The sequence below is a fragment of the Malaclemys terrapin genome, chromosome 2 (genome assembly GCF_027887155.1).
Source record: "Malaclemys terrapin pileata isolate rMalTer1 chromosome 2, rMalTer1.hap1, whole genome shotgun sequence".
Classification (NCBI taxonomy): Eukaryota; Metazoa; Chordata; order Testudines; family Emydidae; genus Malaclemys; species Malaclemys terrapin.
Window position 1 is genome coordinate 115,501,074 of NC_071506.1, and position 18,371 is coordinate 115,519,444.

The following is an 18,371-nucleotide window of genomic DNA, read 5'->3' on the forward strand; positions in this document are numbered from 1 at the left end:
TTGCTGATCTAAATATTGCCTAGTGTAATAAGGTTTAAGAGTTAGATTGTACATTTTTCTTTTATTTTCTTTGTTAACTTTCTTGGAACTTTTCTGCTTACAACTTTATAATCACTTAAAATCTCTCTTTCTGTAGTTAGTACATCTGTTTTATACTTCACCTAAAACAGTGTATTTTCTTGAAGTGCTTGGGAAACCTCAGCTCAGGTACAAAAGCTGGTGCATGTCCTCACCACATGGAGGGTGGGTGGACTGGGTTATAAATTTACACTGGTCAGGGTGCAAGGCTGGGGAGCTGTGGGGGAATTGGCTGGAGCCTCTCTATTGTTAGTTCATGAGTGGCTGGGAGCAGTAGTCATGTAACTCAGCTGGGTGTGTCCCTTCCTGTGGTTGTCTGTTTAAGTGCAGTACCTGCCAGAGGTTTGCAGCTTGTCAAAGCATCAGTGTGAGAGGGAGCCTGGGACAGAGGGCTCAATGGTCTCACAGTTCAGGTTGCACCCCAGGGATCCTATCACAACTCCCTGCCTTGCCCTCCATCCTTTTGCACATGTCTCTATACCCAGAAAGTAATTTATCATGTCATTAAGTATATTTTACAGCACAGTGATCATTAAAGAACTGACTCCCATTCAAAGCTTATTCCCCTTTCCCTTCCCCATACAGTTATGGAGTTCTGTTCTATGGAGAGAACATGATTAGGAACATTCCCTGGTTAAGTTTATTCCCCATGGAATTGAGTTCTCCTCCTTTGCTAAGTGTTACATTCTATTCACATTAGCTGTTTAGGCTTCCCTGACTCAACAACTTCCCCATTAAAAACACTGAGGAATCCTGAAGCCCCTCCAGACAACATCTTAGATTCATTCTATAGTCTGAGTCACTTTCTCTTTGGCTGAGGGACATACACAGTTCTTAATTTGTAACAAAAGAGGTGCCGGGGCTCACGCAATTGTTTTACTTTCATAATTAACATAGCAAGCCCAGAGGTGCTGGAACTATGACCTGCCAAGCCTAGAGGTGCCAGGACTCAGCACTGGCAAGCCCTGGCATAAATTAAACTCTGGACATACACCTAACAATGAAAAGGGCAGTTGCTTCCTAATATTTCAGATGAGCAATGTGCCCCCTCATGGAGCAGCATGCAGAAAAAAGAAGCAGGGGCCAGAGTAAGGAAAGTTATTCTCTGTAAACTGCTAATGGATTATTTACACTGATTGTTCCATTGTCAGGGATAGAACAAATGGCCAGAGCAGAGATGCAGCTAGTTGGTACTGTTTTCTCCTCCAGATCCTCCTGGGGTAGGTTTTCCTTCCAATGTAGCTGCAAAACAGAAGCACAGTTTCTTAGCAGACGAGTCTTGTGGAATCAGTTAGTCTCTGCACAGGCAGCTTACATACTGCTCTATCAATGTCTTTATTACTCCCAGTGCACAGTGTCCTGAGGCGCACCTAACTGTGGAGGCAGAGTCTAGAGCTGAGAGTGTTTTATTGAACAATGCACAGTGTCCCTCTGCAACATTAAATTCATCCAAAGCTGTTGAGCAATTTATTTTTTCCATTTTCCTCTTTCCTATTCAGAAGGGAAGGCCCCACAGACTCAACCTAATGGAAATAAGCTCATTGGACCACATTCATCCCTTGTCTAACTCCATTGCCATCAGTTGGTTTACACCAGGGATGAATTTGGCCAGTATGTTGAGGGTGCTGCCTTTGTTGTTTCTGTAGGAGAAACTACTGGTCAGTCTGACTTGTGAATGAGCTCTGGGATCCCTAACTAACAATAGGAAAACATCTGTCTTGTATCTTTTTATAAGCTGGATGAGATGGAGAAAAGAACTGTCTACCAGGTAAGCAGCAGGAAGTCATTTTATGACAACATATAGGTTGTCATTCTCAGCATATTCTGTCTTCTCCTCTCACATGGCATAAAGTCAGAGAAGCCAGAACAAATAACAAGGCCATGAAGAATCAGTCGCCATTTTATTTTCTGTGAAGCCTGTAAAATAAGGTCAGGTTTTCAAAAGCACTTGCCACGTTGGGTGCTGAGCTATCTGAAAATTTATCCACATGTATCACAGTGGAGACTTGTGGGTGCTAAACTCTTTTGAGAACATGTACTTACCTGTAGAGGCATAGAGATTAAAGCCAGAAGGGACCACTATGTCACCTAGTCTAACCTCCTGAATATCACAGGCCATCAACACCACCTAACACCCGCACACTAAAGCCAACAACCGAAATGAGACCAAAGCATTACAGCCCACAGAAGACTAGACTATTATGTGCCACAGACAGAGAATAGGAGGGACTGAAGTGCACCAGTGCTCGAGGCCCCTGCAATGACAGGGAAATGATTAAATGAGATATACCCAGATAATCCTGGCAAATAATCCACACCTACCCACTACAGAGAAAGGCGAAAAATACTCAAGGTCATTGCCAATCTGACCTTGGGGGAAAATTCCTTCCAAACAGCACTGTGATTGGGTGTGTACCCTACACAGGATCTGCAGGGGTTAATGTGGGTCTTAAAGGCCAATTAACATACCTTGCAACACCTGGAAAAGAGAGAAAGCCAGGCTTAATTGATGAAGTCCAATTGGGGAGGGCCTGAGTGGAGATTATAAATCCAGGAAACTTGCAGCAGAAAGGGGCTGCAGGGAGAGTCTGCAGACACTCTCTGGAGGATAGAAGAGGTAGGAAGTGGTCCAGGGAGGCAGCAAGCAGTCTGAGGGGTAGACATTGGCTGCCAGCTACAGGGTCCTGGGGCTGGAACCCAAAGTAGAGGGTGGGCCTGGCATCCCCTACCAACCATGGGAGAAGTAGCATAAAGCCCCCTGATGTAAGGGATAAGGATATTCAAAGCCTTAAACCAAGAGGTTGTACGACCATGGAGCCCAGAGCTGGGGGTGAAGACCTGTTGTAAAGGCATTGGACTGGTGTTTGTGGGACTTTGTTACCCCAGAAGGGGATAACTATATAGTGACCTGGGCGGAAGGCCAAGTCATGAAGAGGAAGCACCCCAATTTGCAGGGGGGGATCACATCATGAGTAACTGATGGAAGGGAGGGTGCCAGATGAAACAAAAGCTAGTCCCCAGATGTAGCCACAAGGAGGCACCACACCAGTGAGTGTACCCTGTGTGACAGACCCAGACCAGTGGGGTACAGGAGTCTGGTAGAGGGCAAATATACTGGTCACTGGATGAGTAGTTTTCTGTTCCCTGAGTGACCAGAGCAGGGCTGCACTAGAGTAATCAGGAACCTGCTAGAACCTGTTAAGGCAGGCAGGCTAATTAGAACACCTGGAGCCAATTAAGAAGCTGCTAGAATCAATTAAGGCAGGCTAATCAGGGCACCTGGGTTTTCAAAGGAGCTCACTTCAGTTTGTGGTGGGAGTGTGAGGAGCTGGGAGCAAGAGGCGAAAGGAGCTGAGAGTGAGAGAGTGTGCTGCTGGAGGTCTGAGGAGCACAAGCGTTATCAGACACCAGGAGGAAGGTCCTGTGGTGAGAATAAGGAAGGTGTTTGGAGGAGGCCATGGGGAAGTAGCCCAGGGAGTTGTAGCTGTCATGCAGCTGTTACAGGAGGCACTATAGACAGCTGCAGTCCACAGAGCCCTGGGCTGGAACCCGGAGTAGAGGGCGGGCCCGGGTTCCCCCCAAACCTCCCAATTGACCTGGACTGTGGGTTCTTCCAGAGGGGAAGGTCTCTGGGCTGTTCCCCAACCCACATGGTGAATCTCTGGGGCAAGAAAATCCGCCAATAAGCGCAGGACCCACCAAGATAGAGGAGGAACTTTGTCACACCTGTTACACCCACATATGATGATCAGTTAGACCCTGAGCATGTGAGCAAGAACAAGCCAGCAAAGAGAATGCTTGGTGCCACCTCAGATCCCTGGCCCACCATGCCCAATGTCCCATCTCCAGCCATGGCCATCTCTGATGCTTCAGAGGATGGAGATGCAAGACAAACAAAAAACACAGTCAATTAGTAAAAATTACTCTACTAGACCAAGGTGCTAATGTAAGAGAATTTGGGATAGCAGCAGTTCCATGAATGACAGTGAAGCATTACTCTCTAGACAGACTAGCAGTCAAATTAATGCTTAGTTTACTATGGACAAAACATTTCTGTGCAAGGTCAGGAAAGTCAAAGATCTCCCATATACTAGCTTGTGATGTTGTTTTAAGGAACTGTCTGTGGTGCTGAAACCATAGTTTGGGCAGCCAGTGGCACAGTGACATTGACAGTGACATGGCCCAGTGAGTAATTGAAGTGCATATGCGTGTGTGTGTGAGTGTAAGTGCATGCATGAACATCCAGAGGCATGGGAGTTGCAGTTGCAGTTCCAGATGAGGCAAGCGGCCTCCAGCCTGTGTTTGTCGTATCACACTGTTTATAACACATGACACTGAGGCCAGGAGGTTAACATCTCCTTTTCTTGTGATGAATGCCCATACTATAGGATTTATAACAGATCCCTTGTCAATATGGGAAGCTTTTGCTCTTATTTGTACTTTGTCTACTGTACACTGAATGCATTTTCTACCTCTGCAGGTTAAGGTGGTAGTTCTTCAGATCCTCAGTGAGATGATCAGACAGGAAAATTTAGAGGGAGATGGAACATGATGTAATCTATCACCAGGGAGCCATCATATCATACAACAACCTGATAAAGACAAAAATGAACACTTATGGCCTGATCCTCAGCTGGTGTAATTTAGTGCACCCTCAGTATCTAAATCTGACTGTTGGAGTGAGCTGTATAAATGAGGCCATGACTAATTCAAGCCACTGATCAGTTACTTAGTTGGTGCAAATCAGTATAGCTCCATTGACTTTAATACAGCTATGTCAGTTTATACCATCAGAAAACACAACCGTTAGAGAGGTACAGAAGTACCCAATACATGCAGTGTACCAGATCCTCACAGATAGTGCTTTGATAACAAATCCTAAGGAGGTTCATTTCAAACAGTTCAATCATGCTCCCAAACATAAACAATAATGGAGAACTATGTTCAAAGTATCATTCAAATATGATGATTCCTTAAATCTTTGACTGGAAAGGGCTACCATACCCACTCCCTTTACACCCCTCTGTAAGGCACACAGGTATCCACCCTGATATGATCTGCTCCCACAGACAGTACATTGACATAATCCACCCACTGCTGGTTATAGACAGGGGACAGATTGCTGCATAGTTCATGAAAGTGTAACAATCTGCTCTTCAATTAAGATCTTGAGATTTAACAATAAAAATCATTTATCTGCTCTTTTCCACTTAGTCAAGTTTATTTTAAATGAAAAGAACAATGAAAACAATTAAATGGAATAATGATGTCAATGCAACCATAAGGTTGCTGGTTTAAAATAGCCAGGATATGCAAAAGGTGAATCCTCCAAGAACATTTACTTGACCACATTGCACAGCTCAGTGGGAGGTGGGGTGAGGGTTGGGGTAAATTTTAAAAATGTAGGTCCTGATCCTGAAAATACTTATTCACAAGTTTAACTTTAAGCACATGAGTAGCCTTATGGGTTTGCAGGATCAGGTTAATAAATAATAAAATATGAAGCCAGCGATTCTCAAACTGTGATCCACAGAGCATTTACTAATAGTCTGCAGAGAGCTGGCAGGTCACATTGTCCTGGCTCTTGATACAATAATGGAAACGGAAGCAGTGGAACAACTTGAGGAGGAGAATGGCAATCAAATCAATGGACCAGGAAGATGAGTTTAGCTGTAGCATTTCATATAGACCAGAGTGAAGCAATGTGGGCTTTACAGAGGCCAGAGAGAAAGGTGTTGCAGTAGTCAACATGGGATTTAAACAGTACCTATTAAGATGTGGTCAACACCACAAAAAAGTTTTAAAAGACCAATATTCAGTTATACATTCAACCAAAAGAAGAATAGCAAATACTGCATAGGTGAGTTAAAATTACTCTAGGAATTTTAACTATGCTTTGCCCTCTCATTTTAACAGGGTGAGCTTAACATTCCTTTTATATAGTTTTACACTTATTATTTAAAAGGAAAAAATGATGAGAGTTGCAAAAGTGCCATGTACTGTTTAAATCACAAATCATTACAGGGTGAAGGCTGGATTGGAAGGAGAGGACAAAGAGTAGAAGTTGAAGGCAGTCAGAGATATTTGCATTTGGGAGTGGGGTATTTCTCACCACTTTGGGGATTGCTATAGGCTGCCCATGGCTTTCTGAGATCAGCATGTGCTAGATGGCAAACAGGAAGGCTGATGGAATCTTGGAAGTGTCACTTCACTGAGCTATGAAGAGGAAAAGTCAAGGAAGAGAGAGAAAATATGCAGAGACACAGCTCTGAAAAGGAAGAATTAAGGGCAAAGTGGGTTTGTTACCATATCTGTAATTGCTGGTACATATCTGGACAGTGCTTTTAGGGGTTAGCAACTGGAAAATTATGGCAGACTTGTGTACAAAGGTACAGTCAAATCTTTCTTCTCCCCCAACCCCAACCTCCATTGCTAATTTTCAATCATTGTCTTTAAGCTCAGTTCTCAAAATTTTATTAGCAAGATAATTTAGCTTTTAAAATAATGTCTGATGGGGGGGGCATGAGGTACTTTCAAGAGATATTTTCTGAAATGTACTTTATATGTATATGTTTGCGGACATGTTTCACGGATATCCATTTCTGAGTGTCGTGTGACCAAGAGGTCATGTTCCTTCCTATATTCATTAAATCACTGCTTATGAAATCTGCAGAACTGCATGATGGTAAGTTGGATGTAAGATATTTGCTTAAAATGAATTTAAAGGAAAGATATTCTGTACTTTGTCCATGAAAGGGTAAACAAAAACATTTGCTCTGTGGGGTTTTTAAAAGCCATAGTAATATTTAAAAGAAATGTGAAAAAGCTGTAAATGCATAGTACTTTTTATACTCTCCTGTTTTAGAGGGAAACAATTATAAGCAAAGGCTCAAAGTCATTCACTAATGTGGACTTTCCATAGGACAAAATCCATCTTCTTTTGAAATCAATGGAAAGACTCCAATTGTATTCAATAGGAGACATAGGACTTGGATCTGTAAGGTGCTGAGAACTCTGGCACTGATACAGAAAAGGACTTAGCATGTGCTTAATTTTAAACACTTGAGCAGTCCTACTGACTTCAAGGCATAGGTTCTATTTGGGGTTTACTCAAATAGACCCAGTTGAAGTCAGTGAGACTGCTTAAGAATTTGCATGATCGAAGCCCTGGATGCTGGCTCTTTTTGTTTCCTGCTGACAAATGTAATTAAAAGACAACTGGAAATACACACATACTTCCTCAATATTACTTTAACATATAAGTAATTACTATAGTTTCCACAACATTGTTTTGGGTTTGTGAATTGGAGGCAATCCATGAAACAACTGTTCTGTTTAAATGTGGTCTGCTCCAAGAAAAAGTTTAAGAACTCCTACCTTGGTGTTTTGCTTGTCTGGTTAAACAGTCACTCTGTGAATAAGCAAGAAATCTACCAAACATTTCCTTAAATGATTTTTACCCCAAAACCTGCTACAGGATAGTTCCTCCTGTTGATCAGAGACATGCTCTGTAACTATATGTTTAATAATTCATTTTTTCACATCAGTGCCAAATATTAAGCTTTACACCCTGATTTGAGTAACTTTTTCCCATTTTACAATTAAATGGAAACCTCTCATGGGAAAAGTTTGTGTCATTTTTGGAGAACTACCCAGCAGGAGTAAATCATTAGCAAGACAAAATTACAGTGTACAGATTACCACAGTATATGTGCTCACTCCTGCAAACACTACACACATGAACTCAACTGGCCTACTTCCACGAATAGTTACTTATGTGTCTGTTGGTAAAAATCAGGCCCTGTGTTAACCATTGTTGTCATGCGTAATGTTTCTATTTTTTAGCAACCTGGATGATAACATGTTGTCTACTGAAAAATCAAATATCTTTGCCTGAATAAATACACTGGGCATTAGTGCAAACTCCTACCCCCCCGCCCCCCGAGTCCTGCGGCTTCCCCTGCAGGAGTACGGTATGATGCCATATGGTATATGTAAAATGAGAACCGATATCTTGTCTAAAACAAGATTTGGAAGGAGGGAGAGGTTGGTGGCTTTTGCTTTGTATTTAAAACAAGGCTGCTTAAAATTGCCAACAGTGAAACTGCCTTTCTACTTAGCAGGGTAATAAGAAAACTCACTGGCATTTGAAGATTGTATAGTTATAATCTGAATAATTTGCCTTCACAAATTATGGTTTGTTTGCCCTTTAGAGGAAGTATTTTGGTGATAATCTGACTATTCAAAATTACCGTTTCATTGAAGATGCATGTTTTCATTACTACACTGCTCTGTTGTCATTTAAGCACTGATTCTGTTAAGCACTTAGGCACATGTTTAAAAATCCCATTGATTTCAAGTTGAAAGTTAAGCGTGTGGTTAAAAGCTTTGCTGAATCAAGGCCTTAAAAAAGGGGGAGGGGGAAGTCAGTTAGGTCTTTTATGCTGAAAACAAATCCCAAATCTCATTCAGGATTCTTTCTGGATGAAAAAGTCTTCAAAAGTTTAAAAAAATATATGAACTGGCATAAATCTAAAACCCACAAGGTCAGAATCTCAGATCCATCCCTCCATTTGGTATACTAACTTACACCAGCCAAGGATTGGCACAAAACCACAATGAAATACACCCTAATGATTTTTTCCTAATATATCATATCACTCACATTTTCCCCTTGGTACTAGGTTATATAGGCTTATAGTTACATTTCTATAATTCTTAATTATATTAATGTAATATTCTAAAATATTGTGTCTTATTGTGCATTATTTTGTGAAGTAGGGAGGTATTGTTAACTCCATTTAACAGATAGGGAACTGAGGAACAGAGAGATTAAAAGTAATTTGCTAAAAGTCAGACAGGAAATCTTGAACAGAGCTAGGAAATGAACACATCTCCTGAGTTCCAATTCCATACTTTAACTACAAATCCATTACCCTTCCCTCACAAGAAATGAAGGGTACACCAACACTGCAAAAAAAGACCCACAGCAGCAAGTCTCAGGTCAGCTCACTCGGGCTTAAAAGGCTTATGTTACAGGGCTAAAAGTACCAGTGTAGCTACAGCCAGGGTTCTGGAACCAGGGAAGAGGGGAGGATCTTGGACCTCAGGCTCCATCCGAAGGCCAAACATCTACACTGCAGTTTCCACCCGGCAGTGTGAGCTCCGCAAGCCCGAGTCAGTTGACCCAAGCTCTGAGACTCACTGCTGTGGGGTTTCTTTGCAGTGTAGATGTACCCTAAGTCAGAGGTTCTCAACCTTTTTCTTTCTGAGTCCCCCCCCCCAACATGCTATAAGGATTCCGTGGTCCACTTATGCCACAACAACTGTTCTGCGTATAAAAGCCAGGGCTGGCATTAGTGGGTAGCAAGCAGGACAATTGCCCCGGGCCCCATGCCACAGGATGCCCTGTAAAGCTAAGTTGCTCGGGCTTTGGCTTCATCCCTGTACAGCAGGGCTTGGGATTTCTGCCCTGGGCCCCATAGAGTCTAATGCCAGCCCTGCTTGGTGGACCTCCTGAAACCTGCTCACGCTCTCCCCAGGGGCCCCCAGACCCCGGTTGAGAACTGCTGCCCTAAGTAATCATGGAGTGAGAGTCAAAGTACTGCCATGGATAGAAACTTGCTAAGAGAAAGAAAACAAATAGAAGGTCAGTTTTCAACATGGCAAAAGATAGCTGTGTGGTCCCTAAAATTCTGTGATAGAACTGATGTTATAGAAAGGGGGGTTAATAGTGAAGTGGCAAAATAGGTAGATGTCACAAAATTATTTAGATCAGTTAAGATTTGAGAATACTGAGAAATTTCAGAGGTCCCTAGCAAAGTTGGGTGAATGGACAGCACAACAACAGATGAAATTTAGTGTTAAGTGTGAAGTAACAACAAGGACAACCTGTATACCTTGCTGCATTCTGAAGAAACTGTAACCACTCCAGGAAAAAGATCTGGGCATCATTATGGGCATATATTATATTAAAATTAAATTAAAACTTCCGGCAGAAATGTATTGGTAAGAATTTTTGTACAGCGCATTTTTGCATAAATTATTATAATCTTTGCTATATTATGGTGTTGAATGACCCATTAAGTTTTATCTTAATTTACGCTCAGTTGTAAATAAGTAAATGCAACTTTTTGGTAAAGTTTCTGTATGTATTGATACATCAGGCAGAAAAAGGCAGACAGAATGACTACTTTGTTATAATCACTTGTCTCAACAGGGTCAGATATGGAGTCTTAGCTGAAGTCCTTTTTTATTAGAGATTTTATAAACAATGGCAAATGCAATACTGAGAAATGGGTTTTAACTTGTTACATACAGCCACTATATTTACATACATTCACAAAAGCATTCTTGTTCAGGAAGGGCACTTAAGTACTTGCTTAAGTGGTTTCTTGAATCAGGGCCAAAAGCAGCAATGGAAGTAAGTTTTTGCACTTGCCTGTTGGTTTCACAAGCTGGAGTGAGCAAACCACACATCTGTCCAGTCCTTAAAGCAATGAACCCTTCTTTTGTGAAACCGGTGTTTGCAGAAGTCCCTCTGCAATATTTTTTTTTCCAGTGTGGAATGTCCAGCTTTGCTGGCAGTTGGTTCTTTTTATTCACGTTCCTGACTAGACTCAATGATTAATAATTCTTATACACTGGGAAAAACTGTTGCTCATTTCCTCCTCTCTAGTTACATTTCTAGTAGTGCTTTCATTATAGACACCAGTTTCTTTGGCATTTTTCATAATTGCCATGAAAAATTAACTGGGCAAACACAGGCTTAATCCAAGAGGAAAATTGTGGTGGGCTTTTTAAAAAATAAATATTCCACCTAATTTTTAAAATGACTATTTTTAGACATAACATTAAATAGTAGAAATGTAATGGAGTTAAGTTTATATTTTTGAAATTAAGGTCTCAGTTCTGCCAACACTTGGCTTGTGCCAGCCCTCCAATCCATTTGTTGCATGTATTTCTCCCACACAGTAGCTTGCTGGATATGTGATTTTTCATTCACACACTGTGTGGTACAAAATTTCTCAAGCTTTGTTCAAAATTCAGGAAAGAATCCCTGTTCAGGAAAGCACTTAGGCATATGCTTAACTTAACATGGGTTGAAGCCCCAGAGACTGCCAGAGCAGGAGAAGGACACTTTCTCTGCAAAGGAGAAATGCATCCTGGTGGTGTAGAGTGAAGCATTTTATGTTCTCTCTGAGGAAGTATGTGGATTTGGAACAGTGTATAAGATGAGGCATTTAAGTAGCTGTAAGTAGAACTGGGTGCAAAACACCACATTTTCTTAATGTGATCAAGTCCTGTCACTGATTATTATGTACAAGTTTATGCACAAAAGGCAAACCATGCTGTATTTTAACAATTACAATCTTTTAGTTTTATAACAAAGAATTATGTAGTGGTAAGTTTACCTTGTAACTAATCTTTTCTTTCTCTTTCTTTCTTTCTTTTACTCTTCACAGCAGTTTGCTATATTACTATCTTGCCTCAGTTTATAACATACTCCACTATGCTGTAATGTAAATTGCTAGGTATAGGGGCTGCAGCATCTCCACAAAGACCCTGTTGTTTTGCCATAAGCTGAGGATGACTTTTAGTTCCAATCATGTTTCCTGATTCTTTTTGCCAGATTTCATCTGTGCCATGGAACAGAGCTGGGACAAGGGTACTTGCCTGTGTCTTTCTTGCTGTGCAGTCCTTTCTTGTCAATGGACAAGAGCACTCTGGATACCATTCAGGTACAAGCTGATAAATCAATTAACTTCTCCAAAAACAAATATGATAAAAAAGTAAATATTTTACCAGAATGATTGCCAATGACCTTGATGACACCTTTTCATTTGGTTCTTTGATGTGCTATTTGAAATTTAATGATGAGCACAGTGCTGAAAAATTAGCATGAGATGGTGAAGCCAATTATTTAAATACCCATTGATTAATTGAAAAAAGCACATTAACATCTGTAGATAAAAAGCAGTAGAAATATAGCATGAAAGGGGCTGATTCAAGATTAGTTTGTGTGACTGAATCTATGTCTACACTATAATTAAACACCCACTGCTGGCCTGTGTCAGTTGACTCAGGCTTGCTGGGCTTTGGCTCCAAAATTGTGGTGTAGACGTTTGGGTTCAGACTGGAGCCCAGGCTCTGAGACCCTCTCCACTCACTGTGTTCCAGATCCTGGGCTTCCGCCCAAGCCCACATATCTACACTGCAGTTTTACAACCTCACAGCCTGAGCGGTGCAAGCCCAAGTCAGTTGACATGGATCAACCACAGGTGTTTAATTGCAGTGTAGACTTACCCAGTGTGAGCTATAAACCCATTAACCGTTTTCAAGTACATAAAAGGTTGTTACAAGGAGGAGGGAGAAAAATTGTTCTTCTTAACCTCTGAGGATAGGACAAGAAGCAAGGGGCTTAAATTGCAGCAAGGGCGGTTTAGGTTGGACATTAGGAAAAACTTCCTAACTGTCAGAGTGGTTAAGCACTGGAATAAATTGCCTAGGGAGGTTGTGGAATCTCCATCATTGGGGATTTTTAAGAGCAGGGGTTAGACAAACACCTGTCAGGGATAGTCTAGATAATACTTAGTCCTGCCTTGAGTGCAGGGGACTGGACTAGATGACCTCTCGAGGTCCCTTCCAGTTCTATGATTCTCCTGATCCTGCAGTTCTTGAATACGTATTGGGAGACTGCAGGATTGGGTCCTATAGTAAGACAAGCTATACAGTAGCCTCTATGAGTAAATAAATTCCTATGTTTATGCAACAAAATGCTATTTACATGCAAATATATTATAAATTAAAATAAAACCACTGCATGGCATGACAGCATTTAGAGTTCATCCAATTTCTAATAGAAATAATACACAAAAGAACACAGTACACCTAAAAGTGAAACACAAGCCTTTAATTTGTTTCCAGACCTCATATACTAACACATCAATGAAAAGTAACAAGCTGAATACTGAGATGCTGATGACTACTTCATTAGTCCAATTTACAGTAGTGTTTAGGCCTACAAACAAATGCTTGTGTTTGCATACATAAGTGTGATTGTCTAATTTTAAAATTCAGGCTCAAAGTGGCTAAGGCTATGTTTACACTTATGAAATTATACCAGCATAATTACGTCAGCATAGCCCAGTCATGTAGATGCCGCCTACATCGAAGAGGTTTTTCTGTTGGTGTAGGAACACTACCTCCTCAAATAACATTAGCTATGTTGACAGAATCCATCTTCCATCAGCATAGCTGCATCCACACTGTGGGTTATATCAGAATGGGTACTTCAGTCAGGTGTGTGGATTTTTCACATCCCTGATTGACATAGCTATGCCTATATAACTTTTTCAGTGTAGACCAGGCCTAAGAGAGATTCAGTGTCCTCAGTTATGTTCCAAACCGAGTCAGAAACAGCTATGATAACATCTGTGGTGGCTCAGTTCCCACCTAAGCAGCTCGACAAATAGAAAATAAATATAGACTTGATGGAAAGAATAATTAGATTCTTAATTATGGGTTTTTAAAATTTTTGTTATTAGCCTCCCTGTATTTATTCGGATCTCTGCTGTTTGTTTTTCAAAAACCTCAGACTGGTGATATGGTTGGCTAGAACCATCTTTTTCATTGACATAGTTATGGCTATACCAAAAAGCACTGCACTGAGAATTTAGGCCCAGATCTTGAGAGAAAGCTAGGTTCCTAATTCCCACTGATACCAATGAGAGCTAGGATCTGGGCCTTAGTATAAAAAGTGCTTTATTGTGCCTGTGTGTGTGATTAATGTTTTATTATTATTGGTATCTCAAAAATGTATTAGGTGACGAAGACACCTATAGGAAAATAGCGGCAGAATCATACTCTTATTTGCCTGAATTAGGAAGTACATCTTATGATGGCTATAAATCAGAAGATGATTTCAAGATGACATCCACAAGCATCCCTTACCTCACAGACTATCCTGGTAGATATTACCCAGAGGAAACCACAGCTGGATATTATGAGTCGTCATCTTCAGGTTATTACCTGGACAGAGAGAAACACACTTTCCCAACAAAATACTATGTTGATGGCAGAGATGATACAACTTTGACAGTTAAGGCATCATTCAGTGAAGAGAAAAATCTTTTCCCAGTTCCTGAAGTCTCAAGAGAAGCACAAGGTATGTATAATCTTTATTCTTTCCTTATTTTTCCCTCTATGACACATGTATACAACTGCTGTAGCATACTATTATCCATATAGCAGCTGCATGTCCAAATACAAACCAGTTTGGAACGAGAAATGTCTAAGGCTGAACAAGCGAAAGTATATCTTAATTTGCCCAATTTCTATCCCAGGCTCATTTTGTTATTATGATGTAATATTTCATTTTCTTCCTATTTTCTTTTCTGCTCACTCTTATGTTACTCCTAGATAACAGGACATTAGCTGTGGCCAACACTACTTTTTCTCCAACTCTACTCAGTCAGAAAGGTTGGGAACATCTCCCTCCCCTTGTTGGGAACATTACCATCCATTCCATATGTTGGTGGTAGCTCCTTATCCAAACACGTGATGACTTTTTTCACCATTTTCATGTTAGTCATGTTGACCGCTGTTCCATTTTAGTCACTGATCTATTGGAAGAACTAGAAGTACGCAGGGCTTCTGGAGTTAGTATTGTTCCCGGATCACAAAGCGACCTGACAGCTTATCAGCTTGGACCAAGCGTGCAAGTCAGAAGAGAAACCAGGTATGTAAAATGACATCAACAACCTATTAGGCCTTTAAATTGGGATTATGTAAACCCCTTAATCTTGTTAACATCTTAATATTTTGTTTCAGTGAACTTCAGTATGTGCACTGAAGTATAGATTCAAATTAATGTGTCAGATGCTCAGTTGGTTTAAATCGGTATAGCTCCATATAAGTCAATGGGCAATGAAGAGTCCCAAGAATCCTCATCTACTGTGGCATGAGACTATAACATTGTCCTCTGACTATCTGTAATACTTCATTCCTCAATTCCAGACATATGGGCTTCTTTAGACAAAAAGGCCCAGTCTGCACTAGAGATATAGCTGTGATTTTGAAACCACTGCTCTATATAGTTAATCCCTTTCCATCGAGAGGGACACATCAGAGGGATAAACACCAGGGAGAGAAAGGAGTTATTTAAGTTAAGGGCCAATGCTGGCACAAGAAAAATGGATATAAACTGACCATCAATACGTTTAGGCTTGAAATTAGACTAAGGTTTCTGACCATCAGAAGAGTGAAGTTCTGGAACAGCCTTCCAAGGGGAGCAGTGAGGGCAAAAAACCTAACTTGTTTTAAGACCTAGCTTGATATGGTTATGGAGGGGAAGGCATGATGAGGTTGCCTACAGTGGTGTATGGCCATCTGCAACTGTTAGTAGCAAATACTCCCAATGGCCGGAGATGGGACACTAGATGGGGGGGGTTCTGAGTTACTACAGAGAAGTCTTTCCCAGGTGTTTGGCTGGTGGGTCTTGCCCATATGCTCAGGGTCTAATGGATCCCCATATTTGGGGGTCACAAAGAATTTCCCCCCAGGTCATATTGGTGGAGACCCTGGGGGGTTTTCACCTTTCTCTGCAGCATGGGGCACAGGTCACTTGCTGGTTTGAACTAAAGTAAATGGTGGAATCACTGCCATTTGAAGTCTTTATATCAAGGTTTGAGGACTTCAGTAACTCAGCCAGAGGTGATGGGCCTATTACAGGAGTGGGTGGGTAAGGTTCTGTAGCCTGCGATGTGAAGGAGGTCAGACTATATGATCATGATGGTCCTTTCTGGCCTTAAAGTCTATGAGAGTCAGTATTTCCCATGACAAATGTTGTTAATGGAAAACAAACATTTTCAAGGGGACTTGATGTTGAACACAGATGCTAAGGTGTAGCGTTTCTTAGGTTTTTCATACATTTCTTTTCTAGATTTATTCTCCCATATGGGTTCCCCCAGGAATTCTCTGTAGTCTCCACCTTCAGAATGAGAGAGGACACCTCAGAGGTGGTCTGGGATCTGTGGAAGGTGATGGACAGAGAAGGTGCTGATCAGTTCAGGCTGCGTCTGTATGGTGAGAGCTATGCAGTTGACATATATAATGCAGCAGGAGCAGCAACAGGTAGTGAGCTCACCACCTTTGAGAACTTGGAGAAGCTTTTCGATGGGGCATGGCACAAGCTCGCTCTGTATGCCAGGAGACACTATATTACTTTGTATGTAGATTGCCAGCAAGTGGGCACAGCCCCTGTCACTCATGATGGAGCAATCAGAACAGATGGAGATAGTGTTTTGGCCAGGAGAATAAAGGATGATGTTACTCCGCTGGTAAGTACCAAGCCATGCACCTTACTATATATAGATTTATCCTTAACCTAGACTGTTCAGAAACATTCAAAAAGGGATCATACATCACTCTGACTTACTGGAAATATGGACTCATGTTGGCTTATGTGTCTGTGACATGAGCCTTTTACTTCACTAACCTTTTTTCCAATGTGCCCAGCCTGTCTTGGATGCCACTGAAATCAGACTTGCACTCCCCATTCTGAACTGAGGATCAGAAAACAGGGTTTGTTCAATTTCATTTGCACTCTACTGGAGCTGAGGCTCTGGCCTCTACTATCTAGCAATGAAGCCACACGTCCTGGTACAAAATGCTGCAGTCCTTAACATGAGAAGTTGCTATAAATATATCACTCCCACAATCGGCTCTCTGCACTGTTTCCCCACTGAATAGAGGGTACAGTTCAAAGTCTCTGTCCTTTATATTCAAAGTAGTCTATGGGATTCATTCTCACTATCTGAGTTCTCCCTCTGTGCCCATTACCTACCACAACAATGACCTACCACGGGAGCAGTGAGACTGTCAGCCCATAAGGGGAGGCTCCGTAGTACAGGAGACAGAACTTTTACAGGGGCTAGAGTTATGGAACTCACTCCGGCAAGAGAGAAGAAGGATTTCAGTCCAAACCACTCTCCCAACTACATGCAAACATACTGCTTCGTTGTAGTTTTCCCTCAGCAAGTCCTTCACAGACAGACGCCACAGCACAATACAACCACTCGCTCACATACAAACACAAATACAAATTGAAATGCCCATAAACTTATCAAGCTCTCTCTCCCACAGGCTGGGAAGAAAATATTAATGCTATGCCAACCGTTCAGTATTTGGGAGGTGTTTAGATATTGTGGTGATGGGGGGACAGACAGACAGAGAGATTATAATGCGGGTGAAGCTTTCCTGGAATTTCAGCATTTCCCCATTGATTCAATAGGTTGATGTGCAGCAACTACAGCTTTACACAGACCATAACCAGGCAGTGGATGAAACCTGTTGTGAAATACCTGGAGTGGTGAGTTTAGACTACAGATAATACACATGCTTTCTCAGATTACAATTAAATTCCTGTCCCCATTTTTCACTTTTTTTTCTTTTTGTCCCTTGCAGGAAGATGACCGGGTAAGTTCCCGAAAGCACATTCAGTGGATTTATAAATATGGAAATTTCACTTTAAATGCAGAAGGAAAACATAGTTCAAATGTGTGTTTGTGTTTTCTCCCAAGTGTGCTAGCTCAGGACTTATGGAAACTAGAAAGGATTGCAACTGCCAGCCTGGAGAACCAGGTTATGCTGGCCTTCCTGGTCCAAAGGTAAGAAGAGCAATTTATTATTAACTAATGTAGAGTTAGCTTTGAATGGAGAGTGAAGTGTAAGGATTTCAGAAAATGTAAACAAATTTGTAATGTTGGCTGTGACTGGAGGCCCAGGGGAGCCAGCTGAGGTCACTCAATTAGGGTGAAGTGCAAAGAATGGGGCAGGCAATCCCCAAAGCTGGTGGATATTCCAATACTTAGATTTACCAAACCAGCACAAAACAGTCTCTGTTATACCTCACTGGTTACTCAGAAGTCAACAACACAGTTCCATTGAAGTAACCCAGCCTCAGGCCTCCACCTAGACACCCAAGTCAAATACGATGAGGATTAATTAAAATCTTATTCATCATATAAAAACACATTACCTTCCAGGTTAATGAATATTCCAAATCTTACCCAAATACACTCTTACAGCCGATTCTATTAACTAATCTAAAATTATTAAAAAAGAAAAGGGAGAGAGGATTGGTTAAAAGAACAGTATACATACAGACATGAGTCGATCTTGAGAGTCAGATTCATAGCAGGGATGGAGAACTTTGTAGATGCAAAGAGTTCTTCTGAAATAGTCCATAGATTATAGTCCAATATTTATATTCAGGGCGGTCCAGTCAGAAC

The 18,371-nt window shown here is 41.3% G+C and overlaps 1 protein-coding gene across 1 annotated transcript in view; it reads left to right on the forward strand.

Annotated features, from left to right (window-relative positions):
- The first annotated feature begins 10,495 nt into the window (after positions 1 to 10,495).
- LOC128831273 (collagen alpha-1(IX) chain-like) overlaps positions 10,496 to 18,371 on the forward strand; it is a 31,304-nt gene continuing 23,428 nt past the window's right edge. The window contains exons 1-7 of the mRNA XM_054017590.1: positions 10,496 to 10,501; positions 11,711 to 11,819; positions 13,904 to 14,245; positions 14,695 to 14,818; positions 16,022 to 16,418; positions 17,488 to 17,556; positions 17,661 to 17,747. Of these exons, the coding sequence (XP_053873565.1) occupies positions 10,496 to 10,501; positions 11,711 to 11,819; positions 13,904 to 14,245; positions 14,695 to 14,818; positions 16,022 to 16,418; positions 17,488 to 17,556; positions 17,661 to 17,747 (1,134 nt within the window). The remainder of the gene's footprint in view (positions 10,502 to 11,710; positions 11,820 to 13,903; positions 14,246 to 14,694; positions 14,819 to 16,021; positions 16,419 to 17,487; positions 17,557 to 17,660; positions 17,748 to 18,371) is intronic.